We start from the raw sequence: 24,397 nt of genomic DNA, 5'->3' as shown, positions 1-24,397 counted from the left end.
ATATATATATATATATATATATATATATATATATATATATACACATACACATAAGTAGTTCAGATAATTTCAGTGCTTTTTAATTACAATAAACTAAAAAATTAACTTTTTCATCCTTTTTTTTATTCAGTGCTAAATTCCACGTTAGTCTCTTGCTACAGTTACCTTGATTTGTTACTATACTAGTAGTACTTTGGTTTACAACATACAGTGTTTCTTCTTTCCTTGAAAAAACATTACCTTATTTTCCTTTAATGTTTTTTCCTCTTTATTCCACTTCACTGCTCTCAAAAGTTGTGGTTGCAACTCATTTGTGTACTCTTTTGCTTCAGTTACCACCTCATAAAAATCTTTGAAATTAATACCCAAAAGTAATGAGTTAGGCCTGATGTAATTTAAGGGAAGAATAAGTCATTGTCTTCCTCTCCGATGTTTAATGTGGTTAGAAGCAGTTGCTAAAGTAAACTAAAATTGATTTTCATTGGCTGTTTCACCTGTTGAATTATTTTTATTCTAAAAATATTTAGAGAAAGAAAGAAAAGAAAGAAAATCAGTGAAAATTGATTTTCATTGGCTGTTTCACCCGTTGAATTATTTTTATTCTAAAAATATTTAGAGAAAGAGGAAGTGAGCATGAGTGGGACGGGCAGAGGGCAAGGGAGAGAGAATCTCAAGCGGACTCCACACTGAGTGGGAAGCCTGATGTGGGGCTTCATCTCATGACTTCTGAGATCATGACCTGAGCCAAAGCTAAGAGTGCGACACTTAACCAACTGCGCCACCCAGGTGTCCCTCACCTGTTGAGTTATTACATGAAGACAAAGAGGAAGATTTCATTGGGGCACTTGGAAATTTTCAAATAAGCGTATAACAGAGAGTATTGTAAAATACTTCCACACCCAGTTTACTTATCCCTCAGCTTCACAGTGATCCACATATGGCCAGTCCAAGTTTAATCCATACCCCCACTTCACCCCATCTGGATTATTTTAAAGCAGCTTATTGGGCCACTTTTAAAGTAAGATAAAATTTTGTGACTATGTTTATGTAAGAAATGGGTGCCATTTGATATATTTTGATAGTTCATACATGAACTTGTATGCTGATTTATTTAACCAAAAGAATAAATTCTGTTTTCAGTAGTGTTTCACTTAAATTTATATTATTTTTAGGGCAAAAGTTTACTAATCAGTCAGAATTTATAAAGAGCAACATGATAATCAAATTCAGTTTAGATACTTCCATTCAAAGTTTGAAAGTTTTTCTGATGGTCTTCTTAAAGAGCATTGACATCATAACAGATTTATTATAACCTAATTATAATTATGTTCATTCTTTTGAATAAAGTCTGATTTTTTGAGGATGTCTTGTTGTTTTTTTTTTTGTTTTTTGTTTTTTGTTTTTTTAAGATTTTATTTATTTACTTGACAGAGAGATCACAAGCAGACAGAGAGGCAGGCAGAGAGAGAGAGAGGAAGGGAAGCAGGCTCGCTGCTGAGCAGAGAGCCCGATGCGGGACTTGATCCCAGGACCCTGAGATCATGACCTGAGCCGAAGGCAGCGGCTTAACCCACTGAGCCACCCAGGCGCCCCGAGGATGTCTTGTTTTATGTTTGTTTTTAAATATCCATCTGAGGGGCACCTGGGTGACTCAGTGGGTTAAGCCTCTGCCTTCGACTCAGGTCATGATCTCAGGGTCCTAGGATCAAGCCCTGCATCCGGCTCTCTGCTCAGCAGGGAGATTGCTTCCCCCCACCCCCGCCTGCCTCTCTGCCCACTTGTGATCTCTGTCAAACAAATAAATAAAATCTTTTGAAAATAAATAAATATCCATCTGAGGAGTGCCTTGGTGGCTCAGTTACTTAAATGTGACTCTTGATTTAAGTTTAGGTCATAATCTCAGGATTGTGAGATAGAGCCCTGAATCAGGCTCCATGCTAGGCATAGAGCCTGCTGAAGATTCTCTCTCCCACAACCCTACCCCCACCTACCCCCACTCTCTCCCTCTTTTTTTTTTTTTAAGATTTTATTTATTTATTTGACAGACAGAGATCACAAGTAGGCAGAGAGGCAGGCAGAGAGAGAGAGAGGAAGGGAAGTAGGCTCTCCACTGAGCAGAGAGCCCGATGCGGGGCTCAATCCCAGGACGCTGGGATCATGACCTGAGCCGAAGGCAGAGGCTTTAACCCACTGAGCCACCCAGGTGCCCCCACTCTCTCCCTCTTAAAAAAAAATCCATTTGACCTAAGTAAAAGTTGTAAAAGTATGTCAGCATAAGTATAACCTAATGCTTTGTTGATTACTGATGCTTACATGAGATGCATTTATTTAATTAGCTTTGTTCTTACAAATAATTTTTTAAATTCCCGTACAGTTAACATACAACATTATTTAATTCCCGTGCAGTTAACACACAATGTTAGTTTCAGGTGTACAATATAGTGATTCAGCAATTCTATACATTACTCAGTGCTTATCATGATAAGTGTACTCTTAATCCCCTTCATCTATTTCACACATCCCCCCACCTACCTTCCCTCTGGTAGCCATCATTTGGTTCTCTGTAGTTAAGAGTTTGTTTGTTTTTTGATTTGTCTCTTGTTTTCTTTGTTCATTTGTCTTCTTTCTTAATTTCCACATAAGTGAAATCATATTGTATTTGTCTGTCTTATTTCACTTTGCATTATACCTTCTAGATCCATCCATGTTGTCACATATGGAAAGATTTCATTCTTTTTTATAGCTCAGTAATATTCCAGTATGTGTGTGTACACACAAACACCACCTCTTCTTTATTTATTCATCTCTCAATGGACACTTAGGTTGTTTCCCTATTTTGGCTCTTGTAAATAATGCTGCAGTAAACACAAGGGATACATAGATCTTTTCAAATTAGTGTTTTTGTAATCTTTGTGTAAATATCCAGTAGTGGATTACTGGATCATGCAGTATTCTGCTTTTAGTGTTTTTGGTAACCTCTATAATGTTTTCCACAGTGGCTGTAACAGTTTGCATTCCCTCAATCATACACAAGGATTCTTCTTTTTCTCACATTCTTGCCAACACTTGTTGTTTCTTGTGTTTTTGCTTTTAGCCATTCTGACAATACTTGTCAGAATACTTATACTAAGGTGTTATCTCATTGTAGTTTTGGTTTGCATTTCCCTGATGATTAGTGATGTTGAGCATCCCTTCATGTGTCTGTTGGCGGCCTGTATGACTTCTTTAGAGAAAAGTCTTCCGTCCATTTTTAAATCAGATTATTGGTTTTCTTAGTGTTGAGTTATATAAGTTCTTTATATAATTTGGATACTAAACACTTTGTCAGATACATCATTTGCAATATCTTCTCCCATTCACTATGTTGCCTTTTTGTTTTGTTGATGGTTTCCTTTGCTGTGCAGAAACTTTTTATTTTGATGTAGTCTCAGTAGTTTGTTTTTGCAGTTGTTTCCCTTACCTCAAACTAGAAAAAGTTTACTATAGCCAATGTCAGAGAAATTACTACCTTTGCTCTCTTTTATGATTTGTATGGTTTCAGCTCTCACATTTAGGTCTTTCATCCATTTTGAGTTTCTTATTGTGTATGGTATGGTCTAGTTTTATTCTTTTGCATGTAGCTGTCCAGTTTTCCCAACACTGTTTATTGAAGGAACTGCCTTTTTCCCATTGCATATTCTTGCCTCATTTGTTGAAGATTAATTGACTATAGAATTGTGGGCTTATTTCTGGGTTCTCTGTTCAGTTCAATTGTCTATGTGTCTGTTTTTGTGCCAGTACCATACTGTTTTGATTACTATACCTTTGTAGTATATCTTGTAGTCTGGGATTATGATACCTCTAGTTTTGTTCTTTTTCAAGATTGCTTTGGCTGTTTGTGCTCTTTTGTGGTTCATTCCAAATTTTCAGAGTATTTTTTCTAGTTTTGTGAAAAATACTATTGGTATTTTGATAATGATTGTATTAAATGTGTAGATTGCTTTGGATAGTATGGAAAGTTTAACAGTATTTGTTCTCCCAATCCATGAACATGGAATATCTTTCCATTTGTTTGTGTACTCTTCAATTTCTTTCATCAGTGTTTTATAGCTTTTGGAGTACTAGTCTTTAACCTCCTTGGTTAAGTTTATTCCTAGATGTTTTATTCTTTTGGGTGCAATTGTAAATGGGATTGTTTTCTTAATTTTTCTTTCTTCTACTTCATTATTAGTATATAGGAATGCAGTGGAATTCTGTATGTCAATTTTTTATCTTACAACCTTACTGAATTCATTCATAATATTTATTTTTTTTAATATTGTATTTATTTGACAGAGAGAAATCACAACTAGGCAGAGAGGCAGGCAGAGAGAGAGGAGGAAGCAGGCTCCCCGCGGAGCAGAGAGCCCGATGTGGGGCTCGATCCCAGGACCCTGGGATCATGACCTGAGCCGAAGGCAGAGGCTCTAACACACTGAGGCACCCAGGCGCCCCCTGAATTCATTTATAAATTGTAGTAGTTTTTTGGGGGTGTCTTTAGGATTTTCTATATATAGGGTCATGTCATCTGCAGTGAAAGTTTTGCTTTTTCCTTACCAATTTGGATGTCTTTTATTCTTTTTCCTCTCTGATTGCTGTGACTAGGACTTCCAGTACTATGTTGAATAAAAGTGGTGAGAGTGGACATCCTTGTCTTGTTCCTGATCTTAGGGGAGAGGCTCTCAGTTTTTCACCAGTGAGTGTGATGTTAGCTGTGGGTTTTTCATATATGGCCTTTTTATGTTGCAGTATGTTCCCTCTAGACCTACTTTGTTGAAGTGTTTTATCATGAATGGATGTCATACTTTGTCAGATACTTTTTCTCCATCTGTTGAAATGCTCATGTGGTTTTTATTCTTTCTCTTATTGATGTGATGTGTCATGTTGATTGATTTGTAAATATTGAACCAGGCTTGCATCCCTGGAATAAATCCCACTCGATCATGGTAAATAATTTTTTTAATGTATGTTCAGGTTCGGTTTGCTAATATTTTGGTGAGGATTTTGCATCTGTGTTCATCAAGATACTTGTCTATATTTCTCTTATTTTGTTGTGTCTTTGGTTTTAGTGTCAGGTTAATGCTGGCCTCATAGAATGAATTTAGAAGGCTTCCTTCCTCTTTAATTTTTTGGAATAATTTGAGAAGAATTGGTATTAACGGTTCTTTAAATGTTTGGTAGGATTCACCCGTGGAGATACTAGGTCCTGGACTTTTGTTTGCTAGTAATTTTTTTGTTATTTACTCAATTTCATTGCTGGTAAATGATCTGTTCAAATTTCCTGTTTCAGTGTAGGAAGTTATGTATTTCTATGAATTTATCCATCTCTTCTAGGTTGCCCAGTTTTTGCCATAAAATTTTTCATATTATTTTATTAAATACTTAACAGTATTTATCCTTTGTAATTGTGTGGTGCTGGTTATTTCTCATCTTTAACTTCTGATTTTATTTATATGAGTCTTCTCTCTTTCTCTCTCTCTTTTTTTTAAATGAACCTAACTTAAAGTTTGTCAACTTTGCTGATCTTTTGAAAGAACCAGCTCTTGGTTTCATTGATCTGTTCTTTTTTTTTTTTTCTATTTTGTTTATTTCAGCTCTAGTCTTTATTATTTCCTTCTTTCTACTGATTTTGGGTTTTGTTTGCTCTTATACAAACAGTATATGAGAACTCCTTTTGGTGTAAGCTTAGATTGTTGGAAATTTTTCTTGCTTCTTGAGGTAGGCCTACATTGTTATAAACGTCCCCCTTAGAACAGCTTTTGCTGCATCCTAAAGATTTTTAATCATTGTATTTTCATTTGTCTCCATATACTTTTTGATGTCCTCTTTGATTTCACGGTTGACCCATTCATTGTTTAGTAACATTTTATTCAACTTCCATGTATTTATGTTTTTTCCTGATTTTTTTTATTATACTTGATTTCTGTTTTCATAGCATTTTCATCAGAAAAGATGCATAGTATGACTTCAGACTTTTTTCATTTGTTGAGACTTATTTTGGGGCCTAGTAGGTGATGTGTTCTAGAGAATGTTCCATGTGCACTTGAGAAGAATCTGTATTCTGCTGTTTTAGGATGTAAAGTTCTGAATATATGTATTAGATCTGTCCAGTCCAATGTGTCATTCAAAGCCACTGTTTCCTGGTTGATTTTCTGTTCAACTTATCTCTCCATTGATGTCACTGTGATGATACAATCCCCTACTGTTATTGTATTATCATTGATTACTTCCTTTATGTTTGTTATTAGGTGCTTGATATATTTGGGTGCTCCTGTATTGGATGCATAAATATTTATAATTGTTTTGTCTTCTTGTTGGATTGTTCCCTTTATAATTAAATAGTGTCTTTGGTCTCTTATTACAGTCTTTGTTTTAAAGTCTGTTTTGTCCAATATAAATATTGCTACCTTGGCTTTCTTTTCACTTACATTTGCATGATAGGTGGTTTTCCACTCTTTCACTTCCAGTCTGCAGATGTCGTTAGGTCTGAAATGAGCGTCTTGTAGACAGCATATAGATCGGTCTTGCTTTCTCATCCATTCCAGCACCCTGTATCTTTTGACTAGAGCATTTAGTCCATTTACATTCATAATATTTATTGGTAGGTATGTATTTATTGCCATTTTGTTTCTTGTTTTATGGTTGTTTTTGTAGTTCTTCTCTATTCCTTTCTTTTCCTGCTCTCTTCTCTCACAGTTTGCTGGCTTTCTTCAGTAATATATTTGGATTCTCTTCTTGGTCTTTGGTATATCTGTTACTGGTTTTTTATTTGTGTTTACCATTAGGTTTATATAGGACATCTTATGCATGTAGCAGTCTGTATTAAGTTGATTGCTTAAGTTTGAACTCATTCTAAAAGCACTAAATGTCTGCCTCTCCCATGTTTTAGGTATATGGTATCATACTTTTCATCCTTTCATTTTGTGAATCCTTGGGTGATTTTTATTGCTATGCTAAACTTTATTACTTCTGTACTTCCTGCATTTCTTACTCTCATTTATGGTCTTTCCACTCTTTAACATTTCTTGTAAGGCTGACTTCCTGGTGATTAATTCCTTTGGCTTTTGTTTGTTCGGGAAACTATCTCTCCTTGTATTCTGAATGATAGCCTGGCTAGATAGAGTATTCTTGGTTGCAGGTTTTTCTTTTTCTTTCAGCACTTTGAATATATAGCATGCCACTCTCTTCTGGCTTGTAAAGTTTCTGCTAAAAAATCAGCTTATAGCTTTACAGGGTTTCCCTTGTAACTGTTTTCTTTTCTCTCTTGCTGCGTTTAAAATTCTTTCTTTATATCTACTTTTTGCCATTTTATTTACTATGTGTCTTGGTGTGGAACTGCTTTGGGTGGATTGTGTTGGGAGCTCTCTGTGTCTCCTGCATCTGAATTTCTGTTTCCTTCCCCAGATTTGGGAAGTTTTCAACTGTTATTTCTTGAATAAATTTTCTGTCCCCTTTTCTCTATCTTCTCCTTCTGGGTTCCCAGTAATGTGAGTGTTCTAACCCTTGATGGGGTCACTGAATTCCCTTACTCTATTTTCATTTTTTTAAATTCTTTTTTTTAAGATTTTATTTATTTATTTGACAGACAGAGATCACAAGTAGGCAGAGGCAGGCAGAGAGAGAGGGGGAAGCAGGCTCCCTGCTGAGCAGAGAGCCCGAAGCCGCCACCGGGCTCCATCCCAGGACCCCCAGATCATGACCTGAGCCGAAGGCAAGGGCTTTAACCCACTGAGCCACCCAGGCACCCCATATTTTCATATTTTGTTATTATTTCTTCTCTCTTCTGTTCAGCTTGATTGCTTTCCATTACTCTGACCTTCAGGTCACTGATCTGTTCTTCTGCTTCCTCTAATTTACTTTTTGTTCCTTCTAGTATATTTTATTTTTTTTTTTTCTCATTTTATTTATTTTTTCAGCGTAACAGTATTCATTCTTTTTGCACAACACCCAGTGCTCCATGCAAAACGTGCCCTCTCCATTACCCACCACCTGTTCCCCCAACCTCCCACCCCTGACCCTTCAAAACCCTCAGGTTGCCCCAACCTCCCACCCCTGACCCTTCAAAACCCTCAGGTTGTTTTTCAGAGTCCATAGTCTCTTATGGTTCGCTTCCCCTCCCCAATGTCCATAGCCCGCTCCCCCTCCCCCAATCCCACCTCCCCGCAGCAACCCCCAGTTTGTTTTGTGAGATTAAGAGTCATTTATGGTTTGTCTCCCTCCCAATCCCATCTTGTTTCATTTATTCTTCTCCTATCTCCTACCCCCCCATGTTGCTTCTCCATGTCCTCATATCAGGGAGATCATATGATAGTTGTCTTTCTCCGATTGACTTATTTCACTAAGCATGATACGCTCTAGTTCCATCCACATCGTCGCAAATGGCAAGATTTCATTTCTTTTGATGGCTGCATAGTATTCCATTGTGTATATATACCACATCTTCTTGATCCATTCATCTGTTGATGGACATCTAGGTTCTTTCCATAGTCTGGCTATTGTAGACATTGCTGCTATAAACATTCGGGTACACGTGCCCCTTCGGATCACTATGTTTGTATCTTTAGGGTAAATACCCAGTAGTGCAATTGCTGGGTCATAGGGTAGTTCTATTTTCAACATTTTGAGGAACCTCCATGCTGTTTTCCAGAGTGGTTGCACCAGCTTGCATTCCCACCAACAGTGGAGGAGGGTTCCCCTTTCTCCACATCCTCTCCAGCATCTGTCATTTCCTGACTTGTTCATTTTAGCCATTCTGACTGGTGTGAGGTGATATCTCATTGTGGTTTTGATTTGTATTTCCCTGATGGCGAGTGACGTGGAGCACTTTTTCATGTGTCTGTTGGCCATCTGGATGTCTTCTTTGCAGAAATGTCTGTTCATGTCCTCTGCCCATTTCTTGATTGGATTGTTTGTTCTTTGGGTGTTGAGTTTGCTAAGTTCCTTATAGATTTTGGATACTAGCCCTTTATCTGATATGTCGTTTGCAAATATCTTCTCCCATTCTGTCAGTTGTCTTTTGGTTTTGTTAACTGTTTCCTTTGCTGTGCAAAAGCTTTTGATCTTGATGAAATCCCAACAGTTCATTTTTGCCCTTGCTTCCCTTGCCTTTGCCGTTGTTCCTAGGAAGATGTTGCTACGGCTGAGGTCGAAGAGGTTGCTGCCTGCATTCTCCTCAAGGATTTTGATGGATTCCTTTCTCACATTGAGGTCCTTCAACCATTTGGAGTCTATTTTTGTGTGTGGTGTAAGGAAGTGGTCCAATTTCATTTTTCTGCATGTGGCTGTCCAATTTTCCCAGCACCATTTATTGAAGAGGCTGTCTTTTTTCCATTGGACATTCTTTCCTGCTTTGTCGAAGATTAGTTGACCATAGAGTTGAGGGTCGATTTCTGGGCTCTCTATTCTGTTCCACTGATCTATGTGTCTGTTTTTGTGCCAGTACCATGCTGTCTTGATGATGACAGCTTTGTAATAGAGCTTGAAGTCCGGAATTGTAATGCCACCAACTTTGGCTTTGTTCTTCAATATTCCTTTGGCTATTCGAGGTCTTTTCTGGTTCCATATAAATTTTAGGATTATTTGTTCCATTTCTTTGAAAAAAATGGATGGTATTTTGATAGGGATTGCATTAAATGTGTAGATTGCTTTAGGTAGCATAGACATTTTCACAATATTTATTCTTCCAATCCAGGAGCATGGAACATTTTTCCATTTTTTTGTGTCTTCCTCAATTTCTTTCATGAGTACTTTATAATTTTCTGTGTATAGATTCTTAGTCTCTTTGGTTAGGTTTATTCCTAGGTATCTTATAGTTTTGGGTACAATTGTAAATGGGATTGACTCCTTAATTTCTCTTTCTTCAGTCTTGTTGTTGGTGTACAGAAATGCAACTGATTTCTGTGCATTGATTTTATATCCTGACACTTTACTGAATTCCTGAACAAGTTCTAGCAGTTTTGGAGTGGAGTCTTTTGGGTTTTCCACATATAGTATCATATCATCTGCGAAGAGTGATAGTTTGACTTCTTCTTTACCAATTTGGATGCCTTTAATTTCTTTTTGTTGTCTGATTGCTGAGGCTAGGACTTCTAGTACTATGTTGAATAGCAGTGGTGATAATGGACATCCCTGCCGTGTTCCTGACCTTAACGGAAAAGCTTTCAGTTTTTCTCCATTGAGAATGATATTTGCGGTGGGTTTTTCATAGATGGCTTTGATAATATTGAGGTATGTGCCCTCTATCCCTACACTTTGAAGAGTTTTGATCAGGAAGGGATGCTGTACTTTGTCAAATGCTTTTTCAGCATCTATGGAGAGTATCATATGGTTCTTGTTCTTTCTTTTATTAATGTGTTCTATCACATTGATTGATTTGCGGATGTTGAACCAACCCTGCAGCCCTGGAATAAATCCCACTTGATCGTGGTGAATAATCCTTTTAATGTACTGTTGAATCCTATTGGCTAGTATTTTGGCGAGAATTTTTGCGTCTGTGTTCATCAAGGATATTGGTCTGTAGTTCTCTTTTTTGGTGGGATCCTTGTCTGGTTTTGGGATCAAGGTGATGCTGGCCTCATAAAATGAGTTTGGAAGTTTTCCTTCCATTTCTATTTTTTGGAACAGTTTCAGGAGAATAGGAATGAGTTCTTCTTTAAATGTTTGGTAGAATTCCCCTGGGAAGCCGTCTGGCCCTGGGCTTTTGTTTGTTTGGAGATTTTTGATGACTGTTTCAATCTCCTTACTGGTTATGGGCCTGTTCAGGTTTTCTATTTCTTCCTGGTTCAGTTGTGGTAGTTTATATGTCTCTAGGAATGCATCCATTTATTCCAGATTGTCCAATTTGTTGGCGTAAAGTTGCTCATAGTATGTTCTTATAATTGTCTGTATTTCTTTGGTGTTAGTTGTGATCTCTCCTCTTTCATTCATGATTTTATTGATTTGGGTCCTTTCTCTTTTCTTTTTGATGAGTCTGGCCAGGGGTTTATCAATCTTATTGATTCTTTCAAAGAACCAGCTCCTAGTTTCATTGATTTTTTCTATTGTTTTTTTGGTTTCTATTTCATTGATTTCTGCTCTGATCTTTATGATTTCTCTTCTCCTGCTGGGTTTAGGGTTTCTTTCTTGTTCTTTCTCCAGCTCCTTTACGTGTAGGGTTAGGTTGTGTACTTGAGACCTTTCTTGTTTCTTGAGAAAGGCTTGTACCGCTATATATTTTCCTCTCAGGACTGCCTTTGCTGTGTCCCACAGATTTTGAACTGTTGTGTTTTCATTATCATTTGTTTCCATGAATTTTTTCAATTCTTCTTTAATTTCCTGGTTAACCCATTCATTCTTTAGAAGGATGCTGTTTAGTCTCCATGTATTTGGGTTCTTTCCAGCTTTCCTCTTGTGATTGAGTTCTAGCTTCAGAGCATTGTGGTCTGAAAATATGCAGGGAATGATCCTAATCTTTTGATACCGGTTGAGACCTGATTTGTGACCCAGGATGTGATCTATTCTGGAGAAGGTTCCATGTGCACTAGAGAAGAATGTGTATTCTGTTGCTTTGGGATGAAATGTTCTGAATATATCTGTGATGTCCATCTGGTCCAGTGTGTCATTTAAGGCCTTTATTTCCTTGTTGATCTTTTGCTTGGATGATCTGTCCATTTCAGTGAGGGGAGTGTTCAAGTCCCCTACTATTATTGTATTATTATTGATGTGTTTCTTTGATTTTGTTATTAATTGGTTGATATAGTTGGCTGCTCCCACGTTAGGGGCATAGATATTTAAAATTGTTAGATCTTCTTGTTGGACAGACCCTTTGAGTAGGATATAGTGTCCTTCCTCATCTCTTATTATAGTCTTTGGCTTAAAATCTAATTGATCTGATATAAGGATTGCCACTCCAGCTTTCTTCTGATGCCCATTAGCATGGTAAATTGTTTTCCACCCCCTCACTTTAAATCTGGAGGTGTCTTCGCGTCTAAAATGAGTTTCTTGTAGGCAACATACTGATGGGTTTTGTTTTTTTATCCATTCTGATACCCTGTGTCTTTTGATTGGGGCATTTAGCCCATTAACATTCAGGGTAACTATTGAGAGATATGAATTTAGTGCCATTATTAGCCTGTAAGGTGACTGTTACTGTATATTGTCTCTGCACCTTTCTGATCTACTACTTTTAGGCTCTCTCTTTGCTTAGAGGACCCCTTTCAATATTTCCTGTAGAGCTGGTTTGGTGTTTGCAAATTCTTTCAGTTTTTGTTTGTCCTGGAAGCTTTTGATCTCTCCTTCTATTTTCAATGATAGCCTAGCTGGATAGAGTATTCTTGGCTGCATGTTTTTCTCGTTGAGTGCTCTGAATATATCATGCCAGCTCTTTCTGGCCTGCCAGGTCTCTGTGGATAAGTCTGCTGCCAATCTAATATTTTTACCATTGTATGTTACAGACTTCTTTTCTCGGGCTGTTTTCAGGATTTTCTCTTTGTCACTAAGACTTGTAAATTTTACTATTAGGTGACGGGGTGTGGACCTATTCTTGTTGACTTTGAGGGGGGTTCTCTGCATCTCCTGGATTTTGATGCTTGTTCCCTTTGCCATATTAGGGAAATTCTCTCCAATGATTCTCTCCAATAGACCTTCTGCTCCCCTCTCTGTTTCTTCTTCTTCTGGAATCCCAATTATTCTAATGTTGTTTCGTCTTATGGTGTCACTTATCTCTCGAATTCTCCCCTCATGGTCCAGTAGCTGTTTGTCCCTCTTTTGCTCGGCTTCCTTATTCTCTGTCATTTGGTCTTCTATATCACTAATTCTTTCTTCTGCCTCATTGATCCTAGCAGTGAGAGCCTCCATTTTTGATTGCACCTCATTAATAGCTTTTTTGATTTCAACTTGGTTAGATTTTAGTTCTTTAATTTCTCCAGAAAGGGCTTTAATATCTCCAGAGAGGGTTTCTCTAATATCTTCCATGCCTTTTTCGAGCCCGGCTAGAATGTTCAGAATCGTCATTCTGAACTCTTGATCTGACATATTACCCATGTCTGTGTTGATTAGGTCCCTAGCCTTCGGTACTGTCTCTTGTTCTTTTGTTTGTGGTGATTTTTTCCGCCTTGTCATTTTGTCCAGATAAGAGGATATGAAGGAGCAAATAAACTACTAAAAGGGTGGCAAAGACCCCGGAAAAATGCGCTGTAACCAAATGAGAAGAGACCCCAAATTGTGGGGGGGAGAAAGGGGATAAAACAGCTTCTGAAAAAAAAAGAAAAGAAAAAAGAAAAAAAAAAAAAAAAGAAAGAAAAAAATTTAAAAAATAAAAAAAATAAAAAAATACAAAAAAGAAAGAAAAATATATATATTTAGATGAACTAGTCAAAAAATGTTAAAAAAGAAAAGGGTAAAAGTTTTAAAAAATTTAGCAGAAGAAGAAAAAAGAAAAAAGAAAAAAAAATTGAAAAAAGAAAAAAAAATTGAAAAAAGAAAAAAAAATTGAAGTAGCCGCAAGACTAACGAATCATGGGGAGAAAGCCATGAGTTCCGTGCTTTGCTTTCTCCTCCTCTGGAATTGCTCTGCTGTCTTAGGAATTGAATCTGCTTTCTCCTTGATAGATGAAATTCGTTCTGGCTGGATATTTTGTTGATCTTCTGGGGGAGGGGCCTGTTGTAGTGACTCTCAAGTGTCTTTGCCCGAGGCGGGATTGCACCGCCCTTACCGGCGGCCGGACTAAGTAATCGGCTCGGGTTCGCTTTTGGGAGCTTCTGTTCCCTGAACGCTTTCCGTAGAGTTCCAGAGGACGGGAATGAAAATGGCGGCCTCCCAGTCTCCGGCCCGGAGGAGCCGAGAGCCTGGGGCCCCACTCCTCAGTGCGCCCCCAGAGGACAGCACCCAATCACTCCCGTATCCCCAGCCTCTAGCCGCGCTCGGAGCTCACCCAGCCCGCGACCAGTTCAAGGTAACCCCGAGCTGAGAGTTCAGTCCTCGGCTCTGTCTTGGCAGCTGGCTTCTCCGTTCTAATAGCTGCGAGCTCTCCGACACTCTGACACCCCCGATCCTTCTGTGACCCTGCGGGGCCTGGGGCCACGCTGGCCCCGCGTGGGCTTCACCCCGGTTTAGCCCCTGGAGCAATGTCCCTCAGTGGAACAGACTTTTAAAAGTCCTGATTTTGTGCTCCGTTCCTCCGCCGCTTGCCGGGAGCCGGCCCCTCCCCCCGCGGTCTATCTTCCCGTCGTTTTAGATTCACTTCTCCGCCAGTCCTACCTTTCAGAAAGTGGTTGATTTTCTGTTTCTAGAGTTGCTGTTCTTCTTCTCTTCGCTCTCCCGTTGGATTTGTAGGTGTTTGCAATGTTTAGATAAGCTATCGAGCTGATCTCCTGCTACCTGATGTAGTCTCAGGCTGCTACTTCTCCGCCATCTTGACTCCTCCCCCCTTCTAGTATATTTTAAATTTCAGTTACTGAGTTCTTCATCTCTGATTGATTGGTTCTTTATGTTTGTTGTTTTCTCTTTTTTGTGTTTCTGTCTGTTGAGAGTCTCACTGAGGTCCTCCACTCTTCTTGAGTGCAGTGGGTATCTTTATGATGATTGCTTTAAATTCTCTGTCAACTGTATTACTTATCTCTGTTTCATTTAGCTGTCTTGCTGTGATCTTTTTTCCTATTTTTTCACTCGAGACATATTTTTCTGTCTCCTCATTTTGATGAACTCTTGTGCCTGTTTCTGTGTTAGGAAGGTCAGCTATGTCTCCTACTCTAGAAAGTAGCAACCTTACGAAGAAGAGGTCCTGTAGTGCCCCCAGTGTCATGTCACCTGTTCACCAGAACTTGGTGCTTCAGGGATGACTTGTATGGGTGCTGCCTGTGCTATACGTTGTGGCTGAGCCACTTTGCTTTCAGTTGTCTGCAGTGGCTCTCTCTGCCTGTTGTAGGCAGGGTTTGGTCCCTGTATTATTATGGGGCCAGTCTGGGGCTGCCTTGGGCTTGAGTTGAGTCACACCAGGCATTTGCCAGAGACGCAGTAGCACCAAACTGCAAGGCGTTTTCCCTGTGTTGTCCCCTGAGAAGCTTTAGTTTTATTTCACTGTGGCTTCAGCCTGATGGATGTGAGGTTATCTCCCTTTTCCCTAGGACTGGAATCCCTTTGGAGTGGTGCTGCCCCCTGTAGGGGGATAGGCTCTGGCCAAGGGCATATTGGAAGGGGCAGATCTGCAGGAAATACAAGCTAGGTGGAGAGTATTGTGGTCTGCGGGTGTCCTCTCAGGTGTCTGAGTATCTAGGTTGGGCGGTAGGCAAGCAAATTGCACTCTCCACCTCTTTTGTTCCTGGAGAAGGCTCCTAGCATCCAAGCTCTGAGATTAGTAAACAAATCTCCCTTCTCTATACCCCGGTATCTTTCACTCTGCTTCTTCTATGCTGTAACTTTAAGGGCTGGGACTCAGTTTCCTATGCCTTTTGGCTTTTCTAGAGCTAAGCCCACTGGTTTTAAAGTTCCAAGGGTTAAGCCCCACTGATTGTGAGAACTCGCAAAATTATTATGTTTTCAAAGCCAGATGTTATGAGGATTCTTCTTTCCCATGAGGGTTCCCTGTGCCTGGGGTGCTTGGCATGAGGGTCTGTTTCTGTCCCTTCTCCACACCCATGGCATCCTTCCCTCTAGCAGATAGTCTCATGGGTCTATTTAGCTCCCCACTGCATCTTCCACCCTTCCTATTCTCTTCAGTGTGGCCTCTTCTTTATATTTAGCTGTGGAAAGTCTGTTCTGCCAGTCTTTGGTCGTTTTCTGGGTTATTTACACTGATGTGGGTGTTATCCTTAGGATTATATGCTTAAGTTGTATCCTTAGGATGAGGTTAACTTAGTTAAATTGAGTTAACTTAGGATCCTCCTACTCTGCCATCTTCCTTGTTGGGGGAGGGTGTTAAGATCAAGATATTTCAAATACTTGGAGTTTGCTTAATTTAATGTTTAAGAATCTTGGTGTTTTTGAGTATCGTTTTATTGTACAAACATTAAATTGGATTAAGATGTCATAGTAGCCAAATAATTAAATGTTTACTTGCCATTATAAAAATACTTTATACTCACAAAATAGGAATTTTTTCTGTGAGGAAATTTAAAAAATACATTGAAAGAAAAAGGAAAGGAATCATTCATAGTGCTATTTTCTAAACAGAGACTACTCTTAATACTTTGATATAGCTCTTTCTCGGTTTTTATTCTATGTTTAGGTGATTTTTTAAAAGATTTTTTCATTTTTAAGTTATCTTTGAACCCAATGTGGGGCTCAAACTTATGACCTCAAGACCAAGAGTCACATGCTCTACCAGCTGAGCCAGCCAGATGCCCGTTTAGGTGATTTTTTTTTTTTTTAAGATTTTATTTATTTATTTGACAGAGAGAGAGATCACAAGTAGGCAGAGAGGCAGGCAGAGAGAGAGGAGGAAGCAGGCTCTCTGCTGAGCAGAGAGCCCGATGCGGGGCTTGATCCCAGGACCCTGAGATTATGACCTGAGCTGAAGGCAGAGGCTTAACCCACTGAGCCACCCAGGCGCCCCGTGTTTAGGTGATTTTTTAACAATTATATATAAGTTTTGTGTTCCGCATTTTTCACTAGTATTGTTTTAGGTTTCTTTGTAAAAAGAAAATTATGTTAGTTTAGAGAAATTTAGCTTTAGCGTAAAAGTAAAATAGAGAAATACATTTTCAGAGTTAGAAGAACTGTCTTCTGCATTGCTTTCTTCAGTACTGGTTTGTATATATTTTGAATTCAGGTTTATCAAAATAATAAATTTATGGGCCACAGTGTACCATACTGGTCTTTCAAAGGTGAAATAAAGTATTCTCTTATCTCCCAGAGCACTTTTTTGGGACCAGATACATTGCGGTATGACTCACATACAATACAGTTCACTCTCTATGGTTTTGGACAAACATATTCTTCTGGGTAACCACTACCATAGTCAAGACAGGGAACAGTTTCCCTTAACAGTCCTCTTCTGTCTCTTTATAGTAAAAACTAGCCCACTTCCCAGACTCAGCCCTTGTCAACCACTGATTTGGTTTTTTTCCTTACGGTGTTGCCTTTTTCAGAACGTCTTTTGAGCAGAATTGTGCTGTTTGAGGCATTTATGTCTGCGTGGCTTCTTTCATTTTATATAATGCTTCTGAGATTAATCCCTTGGATGTATCAGGTTGTTGTTGAGTAGTATTTCATTGTGTGGATGTACCGCATTTGTTTATTCATTCACTAGTGGATGGACATTGGGTTTTTGGTGATTATGAATAAAGTTGGTATTTACTTTCACTTATAGGTCTTTGTGTGGACATATGTTTTCATATCTCTTGAGTAAATACCTAGGAGCGGGACTGCTGGGTCACCAAAGCTCCTTGATAGCTATTACCTCACTTGGATACCAAAGCCTGTAAGGGAAAATCCAGCAGTACCATCCCCTTTTTATGAGTGAAACATGGAGAACCACTGTGACACACTATAGTTTATGGGCTAGGACAGAATTAGATCCTGTAAACCCAAGTCATTTCCTGTCTACTAGACTATCGTGTTCTTTTCAGTGATGTTTCCCGGTTTGAACTAACGAATTTCTAGATCTTGGCAATGGTTAGAGAATGGAAATATTTATCAGTACCCAAACATTGAAATATAAATAAGATTCTCCTTAAGTTATTAGTTTTCCATTGCTGGCCTGGAAATTTGGAATTTATAAAATAAATTTTAACTTTTTTTTTTTTTTAAAGAGAGAGTGCAAGGAGAGAGGAAGAGGCTAAGGAAGGATTTTTTTTTATTTAAGATTGTATTTACTTGTCAGAGAGAGAGAGCATAAGCAGGGGGAGGGAGAAGCAGGCTCCCTGCTGAGCAAGGAGCCTGATGCAGGACTCGATCCCAGGACCCTGAGATCATGACCTGAGCTGAAGGCAGAGGTTTTAACCCACTGAGCCACCCAGGCACCCCCAGAAGAGAGAATCTTAAGCAGGTTCCACATCCAGCACAGAGCCCATCACAGGACTCCCTCTTATAACCCTGAGATCACAACCTGAACCAAAATCAAGAGTCAGATGCTGACTGAGCTCAGTCACGCAACTGAGCCACCCAGGTGTCCCAACAAATTTTAACTCTTAAAGTTAGAAGAATCCCACCTTTTCCCCCCAATTTATTTTGCAGAGGATTAAGATCTCACCAATACCTTAGTTGTATAGACAATAGATATGATGGACTCTTGATTGAATAATTATGTAAAATCTTTGTCTTCGGGCATCGAGAGATTTGAAATTCTCTGAGATATTCAAGGTTTTTCTAATACAAATGTAATAATGTTTTAAATTATTAGATTCTCCCTACAACTTTTCATCCTGCCAGATTTTCATTTCATAGAAGCTTTTATTTTATTTTTTTTAAAGATTTTATTTATTTATTTGACAGAGAGAGAGATCACAAGTAGGCAGAGAGGCAGGCAGAGAGAGAGGAGGAAGCAGGCTCCCTGCAGAGCAGAGAGCCTGATGCGGGGCTCGATCCCAGGACCCTGAGATCATGACCTGAGCCGAAGGCAGCGGCTTAATCCACTGAGCCACCCAGGCGCCCCTCATAGAAGCTTTTAAAGCAGCTTGACAAATTCTGAATATTCATGCTGATCCATATTAGGAAAACCCAGATATAAAAATTTGTTTCTCCTTTAGTATAAAGTTTTTATTTTTTCCATCATAAGTTTATTGAACAATGTGATTACTTTATGAACACCTAGCATAGTACTTCACTCGGAGAACAGATATCTTATTCCCTGTTACTCTGACTAGCATGCAAGAGCCGTGCTGGTAGAACAGCTTTGAGTCAGAAGACCTGATGTCAGAGCCCTGGTTGCAGCAACTCAGACAGATCACTAACCTACTACTACTTCTCAGCCTTCTCAACTGTCTCAGGAGCAACATCAACACTTTCTCTGAGACTTGAGAAGCAGATGATGTGGTCATTAACTGGCTGAAGCAACGAAAGAATTAAGTATTAAATTCCAACTCACTGGTTTTGCAACTCTTAGCCAATGATACTTATTTTACCTTTACAAACAATGATTAAACTTGGGCAATAGCACTTCTAATTGTATTCAGGTAGAGAGTGAAAGATATAATAATGCCTTTGACTGAACGACTTAGAGGATTGTTTAAGTTTAATTATGGGTTCATTCTCTCTAAGAAAGTAATAACTATAATTATTGAAATGCTAAATTAATAAGAAATAAGCTTTATATTTCACATTCCAATGTTTGAAAAACAAGAATATCTAACCATAACTGGGGTCAGATCTCGGCCCCTTACTGAATGATGTACAAATTTTATAATCCTATTTGAAAAATGAGGGTAATAACTGCCTTGAAAGGGCCTTTATGAGAGTCAAGATAATGCATATAAAATGCTTAGCACAGGGCCTTTTAGTGTTATATAAAACCTACTTAGGAACTTTAGGGGAGGTAATAGCAGTAAACAAGTGGAAGTATTGAATCAGTCTTTATTTTGGACTTCTGTGAACTTTGAGTTAGGCTATGATCACATGTTCCATCCAACTTAGCAGTACTCAAGTTTGGTCATGTAAGGTTAGGAAAATATATAAATAGCCAGTCCAAACAGAAAAATTCCACATCTCAAGTCAACCATATTTTCTATTTAGGTAGAGAAAAATAATGATCAAGTTTTTGATAAAGAATAAGAAGGCGGGACACTCAGGAATTGGGGGACCCAACCATGTTCATCTGTGTCTGCATCTTTCTGTGCCCTGGAAGCATTTTCTATAGCAACACCTCAACCTCCATGTGGGGTCATCCAGGGTATCAGGGCCTGACAAGCCAGGCCAGGCCCCCCTGCAGCTGCCCTAGTGCTGTTCCACCAGCCTCCCCAGCTGCCTCTGCCCCTTGGTGCTGGAGGTGCTGGAGGTGCTGCAGGGCATAGAGCAGCGCCAGCGCACCCCTGTGGCGGCCGTTTAAAAAACACAATTTTAAATTCTAAAAAAAGTGAACAAGATGTGGAAAGGATCAGGATTCAAGGTCTATTTCTGAATTTCGGCACATGGAATACACTATTATGCAGTTAATAAATTATGTTGACAGATTCTTACAATAGGGAAATGCTTATTTTTTTAGATAAGGAAAGTATACAGTCAAGATTTTGTTAGAAGTGTGTAGGAATTTACCAAAGGGGGTGGGTTTGGGGCGTTTTTCCTTCTACTCTAGCATATGTTTTTCAGTATTTCATAATTTTAAAAATACTTAAAATTTTTTTTAAAGTATGCCTGTTACCTTGACTATAACCTCTTTAGGAAAGCCTTTCTGGTTACTGAAGATTCATTTATGTCTTTGTAACTAAAACTGTTAAAGGTTTCTCTTCAAGTGAAGAAGACTGCTTTATTTATTTTTTTTAAGACTTATGTATTTATTAGAGAGAGAGAGGTGGTATGTGCATGCAAGCTGGTGGAAGGGCAGAGAGAGAGAGAGAGAAGTAGACCCCCTGCTGAGTGCAGAGCCTGATGTGGGGCTCCATCTCACCACCCTGAGATCATGACTTAAGCCAGAAGCAAGAGTTGGAGGCTTAAATGAGTGAGCCACAGGTAGTCCTCTGCTTAATTTAAATGAGGTATCTTAATGTTTTCTGTGATCCTTGATACATTACAGAGTTACATACTGAGTTGGGTTTTTTCTTCTTTTGTATTTTCAATCCTTAGGTTCAAAGGACATTAGAAGCACTTTTTATATTTAGAAACATTCATCCTAATCATAGTTTTCTTGCTGTCAAGGAAATTATAGTGTACATTTCCAAAGATGTTTATCACCAAACATTCAATAATGTGATTTTGGGAGACATGTAAAGTGAGCAGAAAGGAATGAATTACTTGCTGAGCCACACAGGGTTGTTATTCATCGTTATTTACACATGGAAATTCATTGCTTTCTATTTTTTTCGTAACAATAGTCATAAAGCAAACACTTTCCATGTATTTTGCTCTCTTGATCTGCAGTGAGGTTTTTGAGATCCTAAACTCCATATATTAAATTTGCCTGGAATTTTCCCCTGGAAAATGAGAAGTTACGTATCTGAACATTGAAAAGGCACAAATCCTGACTAAAAAGTTGATTTAAGGATCTCATTTTCCTTATTTTTCCATTTCCTGGAAAGAATGCTCACATGACCTATGAAGAATAGAGATTTGATGTATATTTAGGCTTATTTACTCTGTAAATGTCTTAATTTATGTGATTAAGTTTATTTTATTAGGACAAAGATTTTTCAGTCTTTTCTGTAGTAAGATGGAAAGAAAGAAAAATATTAGTTGGCATATTGTTACTTTGGCATTCAACCAGTTTTCACAGTAATTTTTACCAAGAAAATCTTCGCCTAGATTTTTATTATTTTAATAGTGCAGTAATAAAGCTCATCTTCAAGTTATTTCCCTCAGATCTTGGTTTCTTATAGATTTTCCCTTTATATCCTATCAGTAAATTATAAATCATTAAGCATATTACTAGGGTACATTATTCCATCGTACTGACATGTAAAAGTACAGGCGTCTATTAAGAGGGTGTGAAATAGATTTAATCTTGAGGGCTACATAATCCAGGCAAGTTGAAGCAACTGTTAAGTAGTCTTAGTTTTAACCTTCCATTAGTTCTCAGTAATCTTAAGGTATCACCACCCTTTCATTGCAATTTGAAACACCTTGCAGATCCCTGACAGTAAAAAGACATAATGAATGCTTTAATGACTCAGACTAGAAGCCATTACATTGACATTCATTTTCAAATTATTTAATATGATATACAGTCATTCATTTAATAAGCTATTATTTGGAAGCTTCCATAGATAGAAAAAGGAGAGATATATTCTTTGAATAAATTTGTTACTTTCTAATTTGCTTCTCCTGAGCTAAATAGATCATGTAAATACAAGCAACTAAGAGAGTAAAAGGTTATTTTCTATGTATAATGTAAATTAAAATTTAAAAGAAGCTTTATTTCTTGTGACTAAGTGGCAGCCTTAAAACTAAAAAACAGTAAGTATCAATATCCTTAACTCTGATGGTATTTTAAAAAAACATAGTAAAAAAATGTTCTCTCATTCCAAAGATAGGACAGACTTTTATTGGGAAACAAGTCACAAAGTATATCTTTGGCAACTCTGATTTTCTAGGCTTCCAAGTAAATTTGAGCTTGTCTGAATTAAGCATTACCAGTTTTATGATGAATCATCTGTACTTCTCAATAGGTCCCTGCCCTTCTAGTCCCTCTCTTTCTAAGAGACCTAGAAAAGTTACCTAAGTTCTGTAGTACATGAATTCAGCCTGACTAGACAGAGTTCCAAAGTACTAAAATATTTCTGCTTGCATATATCATTAGGATACAGGTTTATGCTGACATGAAACTCATGAGTTAGTTAGAAAATAGCACAACCGTTGATTCTCAAAAGTGCTGTGAAATAGCTAAGGGACTTTTGGAGAAGAAGAAACAAGGAATTAAGTATCAGTGTTGCAAAAAATCACGTCACACTAGAATGATGGAATGACTCCAGTAGTCTCGAAATGTAATAAGATAAACTTAATAGGGATAAATATTATGCACTGTGTGTAAGTTTTTAAAAATGTGTATGGTATCTCATAACCCAGGGAAAGCTGAGTAAGCAATGGTGGCTACAGAATTTCTCTTTAAGTTTGCTTTGTTGAGGAGTGGCTGTCTGGTGGAAGGGACTAAAGGAATTACCCTGAAGCCTCATTTAGGAAGCAAAGTTTAGTGGCTTAAAACAATAACCTTTTTTTTTTTTTTTTTTTTTTTAGCTCTTGTTTCTGTAGGTTGGCAGTCTGGGCCTCTATCGACTATATGGTTTTTCTAGGCTCATTCTGTGTCTATTGTCAGCTGCTGGTTGGTTGGAGGTTAGATGAGATAGGATGGCTTAAAGTGGACAAACTTGCCCATGTGGCCTTCTCCCAGGCTTACACATGGCAGCTGGGAGAAGTTCTGAGAGGAAGAGGAGGGAGAGCACTCAATGCTGTGGAGACCCAGACTCAGAATTGACATGTTACTTCCACCAAATTCTGCTGATTAAAGCTAGGCTGAAAATAGACACTGTCCCTTGATCAGAAGAGCTGCAAAGTTACATTGCAAAGAGGGTGGGTGGACACAGGGAGGCTATAATTGCTCCCTTCTTTTAAATAGTCTACCACACCAAGCACACTGCTTTAATATGTTGTAGGTCAATAAAAATAGCAGTTTTGGCAAGATGCATTTATTCATATTCCACATATTGAGAAACCACAGCTCCCACTACAAGCTGGCTCTTCATTTAATTTGGACAATGAATTTAATAGCTGTAAAGCAGGTTTTGTGCTTGTACTGAACTATTTTTCAAGGTAGTTTAGGGGGTAAAGTTACAGGTTATAAAGTTAAATGTTTTCTGTGTTTCAAAATAAGGTAAAAGCATCCAAAATAGATAACTGAGTACATCCAAAAGAAAATATAAATCTTCTTGACATTGTAGATATTTATGTTCCTACAAACAGTTAATGATCTTTTAAAAAACCTGTGTGAATAGTAGACTACTATAAATGCAAATGTGGGAGTTTTACTGTAAAAAACTAACAATTTTAAACATAGATGTTTGAAATTTTAAGTTTAAACATCTGTCTTATTTCCAGGAGCTCTGCCAGTGCCGACCTGGAGAAGGAAATTGTTCCTGCTGCAAAGAGTGTATGTTGTGTCTTGGGACCCTTTGGGATGAGTGCTGTGATTGCGTTGGTAAGTTGACATGCAGGAAAGTTCATGTTTATCACAGAACCTTTGACTTTAAGAGACTTTAAAGAATGTAAGTATATTTTATGTGTATAGACTAGTGTCAGTATAGATGTAGTAGATGTATAGAACATTATTGCATTTGCTTGGATTGAATGCTATTTACATAGATGTGCAGTTTTATTTTTATTGAAGAGGTCTGGAAGGAAATTCAAAGAGCTTATTCTTGAGGAACAATGGAAATTTTTTACTTTTCATTTTTAACATTTCATACTGTTGAACTTTTAATAAGAAGCATGTGTTATAGTTCCAAATAGAAATAAATACTTCATATATTAAAAACAGATTATCTTCCTTTTATATAAGATTTCACTATGGGTTGCCTGGGTAGCTCAATCATTTAAGCTCCCAGCTCTTGATTTTTTCTTGGGTCTTGGTCATTGGGTGGTGAGATTGAGCCCTTATTGGGCTCCATGCTGGACTGGGGCCTGCTTGGGATTCTCTCTGTCCCTCTCCTTCTGCCCCTCCCTGCCACTTAAAAAAAAAAAAAGACAACTAAGAGATGCTTGAGAAATTAAAAGCTTTTTTTTTTTTTTTGAGAAACTGAAAGTTATTTTTAAGTGCTTTCTGAG

The 24,397-nt window shown here is 38.1% G+C and overlaps 1 protein-coding gene across 3 annotated transcripts in view; it reads left to right on the top strand.

Moving 5' to 3' along the window:
- TWSG1 (twisted gastrulation BMP signaling modulator 1) overlaps positions 1 to 24,397 on the top strand; it is a 78,510-nt gene that overhangs the window by 23,251 nt on the left and 30,862 nt on the right. For all 3 annotated transcript variants that reach the window (XM_046025859.1, XM_046025857.1, XM_046025860.1), the window contains exon 3: positions 23,672 to 23,771. In XM_046025859.1, the coding sequence (XP_045881815.1) occupies positions 23,672 to 23,771 (100 nt within the window). The remainder of the gene's footprint in view (positions 1 to 23,671; positions 23,772 to 24,397) is intronic.

This window comes from Meles meles, chromosome 12 (genome assembly GCF_922984935.1).
Source record: "Meles meles chromosome 12, mMelMel3.1 paternal haplotype, whole genome shotgun sequence".
Lineage (NCBI taxonomy): Eukaryota > Metazoa > Chordata > Mammalia > Carnivora > Mustelidae > Meles > Meles meles.
This window is presented reverse-complemented; position numbering and strand designations above follow the sequence as displayed.